General features: G+C 45.0%; 1 protein-coding gene across 4 annotated transcripts in view; it reads left to right on the top strand.

Annotated features, from left to right (window-relative positions):
* Positions 1–278: 278 nt before the first annotated feature.
* The window catches only part of UGGT1 (UDP-glucose glycoprotein glucosyltransferase 1), a 42,574-nt gene continuing 36,012 nt past the window's right edge, over positions 279–6,840 (top strand). For 3 of the 4 annotated variants that reach the window (XM_080623756.1, XM_080623759.1, XM_080623758.1), the window contains exons 1-5: positions 279–365; positions 2,864–2,996; positions 3,415–3,553; positions 5,379–5,461; positions 6,007–6,137. In XM_080623756.1, the coding sequence (XP_080479882.1) occupies positions 3,429–3,553; positions 5,379–5,461; positions 6,007–6,137 (339 nt within the window). In that variant the 5' untranslated portion in view covers positions 279–365; positions 2,864–2,996; positions 3,415–3,428. The remainder of the gene's footprint in view (positions 366–2,863; positions 2,997–3,414; positions 3,554–5,378; positions 5,462–6,006; positions 6,138–6,840) is intronic. The other variant, XM_080623757.1, reaches the window with a different exon arrangement.

Raw genomic sequence — 6,840 nt, 5'->3', positions numbered from 1 at the left:
GCGCTGCGCCCCGGGGCCCCGCTCCCCGCGGGCGGTTCGGAGCCACGGGCTCCGATGAAGAACCGCGGTCCCGCTCGCCCGAACCGTGCCCGTGCCCCGCCTGCCGCTTTACCAGCGCTGCTCCGCGGACGGCGGCCGAGCAGCGCGGCCGGACACGGCGATCCAGGCGTCGCCCCGGCCTGAAGGCGGGCTCCGCGCTATGCGGTGCCGGACGCCAACCCCCCCCCCCCAAGATGGCGGCGCGGTGACAGTCTGGCGCTGCCCCGCCGTAACTCTATGGCCCCTCTCGCCCGGCAGCGGAAGCCGCGCGCCCGGAAGCGGCGGGAGCGGCACGAGCCGGAAGGGAGCGCGGCGGCCGCTCGCAGGTGCGGTTTCCACGGCGACCCGCGCGCGGGGCTGGGCAGGGGGCGCAGGCGGCGGCGCTCTGAGGCGGCCCCGGCGCGGGAGGGGCGCGGAGAGCGAGCGGTGGGGCCCGGCGCTGCCCCTCAGGGCGCCTCTGCCGGGGCGGGCTCGGCGGGGCCCGGGGCTGGGCACCGCTACCCGCAGCACCACGGAGCGGAGCGGAGCGTGGCCCGGCGGAGCCCCGCGGACGGTGTGCGGCCTCGGCGCTGCCCTGCTGTCAGTGCGGGAGGAGTGACCCGAGGGCTGCACGGGCCGCGCCCGGCGGTTAAACGCCCTTCGCCATTGAGGAACGGCCACCCCGATCTGTCCTTACTGATGTACTTACCTCGGTGGGCGCGGGTCAGCAGCAGGGTGTGCGCTGCCGCTATTCCAGGAGCACGTTTTGCATCGGAAGCGGTGTGCAGCGGGCAGGGGTTTGTGAAGGCAAGTTGGATGTTGACTGGTGTCACTAGAACCATCTGTTCGTAGGCAAAGCTCTGTCAGCGATTTTGGACGTATCAGATAAAAGCTGTGTTTCAGTTTTGGAATCAGTACAACACGATAACCGTGCTCACAGAAGCTCTCCAGGTGTTACCAGCAATCCTTAGTGTTCACAAGGCTCAGTTGAGACACGTTAATTCAGTGTTGTGGCCCTGATGCTGGGGTTGGCATCACTGTCTGAGCAGGAGATCTGTTTTCATTTGGGCTTTGCTGAAGTGGAGCCCTTTACCTGCTTGCTGCCAGGCGCACGTCTCAGGACGTGGCAGAGGTCGGTGCTGTCATGGTCCAGCAGGACCTGCGGCTATGGGATGATTTATTCCCATGTCCAAGGCTGGATGTGCAAGTTCCCAGAAGCCTGCTGTGTTTTAAACTGCGTAACTGGAGGGAAAAGAGTTACAAATGAGGTTTCTTTCCTTCTGAATTCAGATTGTGTTTTGCTTTGTTACCTCACACAGAACAGAGCTGGATCCCCCGTCATTTCTGTTCACTCAGCAGTTGGACTTGATGATCTTAAAGGTCTTTTCCACCCTAACTGATTCTATGATTCAATTCCCATGCCTCTTATCTCTTCTGGTCTCCATGGTGTGTTTTTATTTCACTTGGAGATACTGGTCTTTCCTTTGGCTGTTGTTATCCAGGGAGTGCAGGTATTTCTTACCTGCTTTTCTTTCCAGCTGGCTAAACCAGTGTTAGGGAAAAAATAAAGGACACGTTTGTCACCTATTTCACATAATAAAAGGCTTTTATTTCAGCCTTTCCAACATGGGAAAGCAGGCTTGAGAGAGCAGCACAGCAGTTTTAGTCACAAGAATGAAGTATGGTGTATTCATGTACACGTTCCAAACAGCTGTGTATGATTTGCAGTGAATCCTATGGAGCCAGTCTGCGAGAGCTGGGCTGGTTCAGCCTGAAGGAGAGAAGGCTCCAAGGAGACCTTAGAGCAGCTCCAGAGCTTAAAGGAGCTACAGGAAACCTAGAGAGGGGCTTTGGACAAGGGCAGGTGGTGACCGAACAAGCTGGAATGGCAGGGGCTGGAACTGGATGAGCTTTTAAGGTCCTTTCCAACCCAAACCATTCTGTGTTTCTACAGTTTCTAAGGACACGATTCTGGGGGGAACGGCAAACCTGTTTTTTTCTGTTGTGCTTGGCAGAAGTAGAGGTTTCACTGCACAAATATTGACTGAGCTTCCTCCTCTGCACACAGCGAGCGGTAGGTGTAACCGCGCGTGTCATGCGAAGCCATCTGTCTGCTTCCTAGGTGCTGTGTAAACCAAAGGTGTGCAGCTGAGCAAGTTGTTCTTTGGGTATTATAGCAGGGCATTTCTGTTCATTGTGAAAGGACAGACATTGACAATTTAACCATGACCATTTGAACTGTCTGCAGGCACTCAAAACCCACCTGGGTGCGTTCCTGTGTAACCTGCTCTAGCTGGCCCTCCCTTGACAGGGGGTTCGACTGGGTGTTCACCTCCAACCGTAATGATTCTCTGATTCTGTGACACTGAGACACAGAAAGCTACAGATACGTAACACATAAGACTAATTTTTATATGGAGATCACCAAGAAAGAGAGAGACAAATAAGATGCTGCCAGGTTGTCGGGTGCGATATACCTGGAATTTGAGTGGGTCGTTTTTCAAGTTACAGGACGGAGTAGGAAAAGAATTATCCAGAAAAATAAGAAGTAATGCCTGGGTGTACATTGGGTGTGTAGTGAACTCCAGTCAGGGGAGAAAACTCAAAACTTGAATTTCTGGAGAACGTAATGGAAAGCTAAGAGGAGAATTCAGGTATTCCATAAGCTTAAGAGCTGAGGGCAAGGAAATTCCACTCAGCTGTGTTGTGGTATATAGGTTAGAGAATGTGTGGTCATGGAAGTACACATGGAGGACAGTAAAGAAATGACACTTTTTCTTGGGCTCATTTCTCATGGTAAGCTGTATAATTTGAGTCTGTCTTCATTATTTCATTTGTTTTTCAGCTTCTAAACTTGGTGGTACTTACTGCATCTGGGAAATGCTTGTTTCTTCATTCCCCAGAGAAGTCCACTGTACCCTGCAGAACCTAAAGGGCTGACGAGGGAACCTTCACCTTGCCTGGCTCTTCTGACCTTGGTTAGTACATCAGCAAACACAATATGTGACTTGACCTCCCATAAAACAGACAGTGGGTTGGTTTGCCACCTACTTTGAAATTCACGCTGTTTGTAATACCTCTTGTTAGAGCAAGCAGTGTGCGATGTGGGTGTCCCAGAACAGAAAAGGTTTATTTGAAAGCATAGAGAGAGCTGGAATTGATTTAGGTTTAACTGCAGCTTAGGAGTCAGATCTTAACATCCTTGTGTCTTTTCATGTTTTCATAATATTTTACATTTTGCATGCCCAGGTGAGACTATGATTATCTCACTGATACATTGCATGAAATGGGCCCCCGAATCTTAAAATAGTCCTCAACGTATCTGGATGTGTGAAATCCTGTATTTATTGAAAGAGACAATGGAAAACTAACTTTTTTTCCTTAATGTTGTTTAAGGCTTCTTCTATAAAATGGGAATACTTATTGCAGTTCTTGGCATCTGCTTCAGCTCTTCACTTGTAAGAGGACATTCTAAGGCTGTCACAACATCTCTAACTACAAAGTGGTCTTCAACTCCTTTGTTACTTGAAGCAAGGTAAGTGTATTGTGATGTTTTTTGTTGACAAATCAATATGCTTAAGGGATAAATTAATGAGTTCTTTGTTTCACTCGTTTTGTGTGCTTTGGGAGTCATTACTGACTCTTTGGCAGTAATAGTAACACTCAGTTGAACATGATCATTGCTGTGCTTGGGGAGATGGGATGAATATTTTAGAGTAGTAGTTTTTGCTGGGTAAATTCTTTCATTGTGCATGAGAACAGTAATAACAATGAATAATTCCACAGTATTTTTTACCTTGTGAGGTTTTACGTCCTCAAAGCACTAGACTGACAAGTTCAGCATAGTCTCATAAGATTCCATAGTAGAAGTCTTTTTACTTCAACGATGACTGTAGGTTTTGATACTTAGCTGCTGTTGCTTGCGTACATTAAGCTTGAGTTTAACTTTGTTCAAGGGAACTGTGCATGGATTATCTAAAGTCAGCTTCTTTGGTAAGGGAGTTGTGCAGGTCAGCCTGGGGAGATTTTTTTTACAGCACTAATGACTTTTTTTCCCTCTTTTTTTAAAGACATTACTTAAAAAGAAAACATGTAAAAAGATATTTTAAAAGAAACAGGGAGCAAAACGCTGTCTTTTCACTGCTTGTCTACTTAGCACTTCAGAAGTCCCCATCGTGTCATTCTGCAGTGTTCTCATTTGGAAATGTCTATGCAAAACAGGGCTTTTAGATGTTTGTGTGTGTGTTTCATTTTGTATCACTTAAGGAATCATTCTTAATCACATAAGAATTCTGGCTGTTATCACAGATTGGTTCACATGAGAATAGCTGAGCATTGATGGATTTTCTTCAAACGGGCACAGCTTTTGGCTTTGGGATAGGTGTGTCCCTGGTGAAATTACTTTTCTATAACCTTCCCTATAGAAGCTGAAGTTTGAGGACTGAAAAATCCTTAACCAATAATATGCTGGGATTTGAATACCCCATCAATGCAAGACATTTCTGGGGTAAAAGGTCACCCTAGGAGACTGAAATAGTAAGCAAATAATCAAAATCATGTGCCAAAGGCTTGATATATAACCTAACCATTATATTCAAAGACTTTGGGTAGGTAGGATAGTTCATCTGGGCGGAGCTGCAGAATGATACAGCACTGCAGTGTAAAATCATTCCCACTGTTCAATATACTTAGCCTAGCACTGCAATTCATCACCCAGATGTTCAAGTACTTGCCACCTCGGGTGAGCACAGACAGAAATGAACACAAAAGCTATTGTGGCAGCCAGTGGGCTTTAAATCTTCTGTTATAGCATCCATTAGCATATGAAGCATGTTACAAGTTTAGACAGGAGAAAGTATTCGTTCTTAGCAATGTTGTGCATCTACCTAATCATATGCTTAATATATGGGGAATGGCAATATCATGATTTGAAGCTGTGGCTTCTCCTTTTGCTGATTTAAAAGCAAACAAACTCACCAAGTCCTGTAGTTCCAACAAACTAGAGTTTGTTGCAGCAAAGTAAACAAAAATGTATGTCTGTCATAAAAAACAGCTAGCAAAGAAATGCATTAGAGGGGAGAGCTCCCAGGATGTACACTGGTATCTGTTAGGGGGCTTTGAGAGATTAACAGGTGCCTTGCAAGTTTCTTTTGTGCAGTCTGTGTTAGTCCCGGCCTGCAACTATTGTTTGGTTGGGGACTTTTTTGCCTTTCCTAGCCTGCTTTTTCTAGTAACCTGTGATTGTCTGGTAGAGGTAAACATACGGTAGGAGCTCACTTTCTGTAAAGCTTTACAACGTATTACAGTTGTAACTTGCGAGACAACTCCTAGATGTAGCTAACTCAACTCTTCTCACTCAGTGAATTTTTATCAGAAGAAGGTCAAGAAAAATTCTGGAATTTTGTAGAAGCCACTCAAAATATTAGGACATCTGAACATGATGGTAAGTTTTTCATGGTCTTTTTTGCTGGATGATGACTGATAGATGACATGGTTGAAAAATAAGCCACAATGTTTCGTCTTCCATTGTGTTCACATTGTAAAAGTCAGATGAGGGCTGATTTCAGTAATACTTTTACTGCAAAGTGCTCAAAACATCTGTTTTGACAAAAGCTGTAGTGGATAAGTCTGAAACGTGTTTTGCTTGCCAGTTTCTATTTCAACATGAAATATTAATACTATAAATGCTTTTTCTTTGTGTTTCTATTTATCAAATTAAATGGGAGCTCTTCACTGTTTCCTGACTCCCCAAGGCTATGCTTGTGTCCTCTGCAATGTATTTAAGTGTACTGTCATGGATTTCAATTGAAGGTCACTCTCATCCATCTGTAGAACTGGCTGTAATGAAAACTGAGGAGGAATGGACATGTGCATATTTACAATTAATGTCATGGGCTTCTGTTAGTATAAATCACAATTAGGATGAAAAGCCCCTCTTCGATACGAATATGGCATGGAAAGAAAACTGCTTGTACTCTGACTTTGCAGGTAGTGATTACGCTTCTTACCATGAAATGCTGAAAGCAGCCTGCCAGAGTTTGTCACCTTTGCAGCAGAACTTGCTGAAGTTTTCCTTGGCTTTACGCTCTTATTCTGCAACCATTCAAGCTTTTCAACAGGTTAGTACATGAAATCCTCAAATGAGTTGTACAGCATTACCTAAAGCCCAGGAAGGAGCAAGCTGTGTAAGGAGACATTTGATAGCGTAACAGACGTATCTACTAATTTCAGTGAGTGCCAAATTTGAGTCCATCTGCATAGAGTAGACGGAAGAATTGGGATTTCAACATGTCTTCGTATCATTGATGCCCTCTGCACTAACAATTGTGGGAAGATTTGTATGAGCTGCTTTGTTGAAACCTGTGATGCTGATGCTGCTTTTCCTGTTATTCACTTGTACTTAGTTGAAGGTAGTAACCCACGAATATATAGCTGTAATGTTTACAACCCAGAAGTTGCACTTTGTTCTTTCTCAAATTCATTGCAAACTATGTCACATTATGATGTGCTTTATTTAAGTAATACTAGAAGACCTCTTCCTTTTTTCATCTGGAATAATTTTGTCAATTGATGTTTACCAAATATAGAGGTTTCTGATGTGTAATGCAAAAGAGACCTCAACCAAACACCCTACAATTGCAAGCCTTGCTTTTTGTACCTGGAGCAAATATTACAGTTAATAGTAATAGTCTGGAGAAATATTTATAGTAAGACCTAACTCTCAATTTTGCAATTTCTACCTTACATTTAAATGATGTAATAAATAGCAAAGAAGTACTAGTTTAGGCTTTAGGAAACCGAAGAAGACTGACTGCACAGAGA

Source organism: Psittacula echo, assembly GCF_963264785.1.
Source record: "Psittacula echo genome assembly, chromosome: 7".
Lineage (NCBI taxonomy): Eukaryota > Metazoa > Chordata > Aves > Psittaciformes > Psittacidae > Psittacula > Psittacula echo.
Note: the sequence above shows the minus strand (reverse complement) of the source record. Positions and strands in the feature narration are given on the sequence as shown.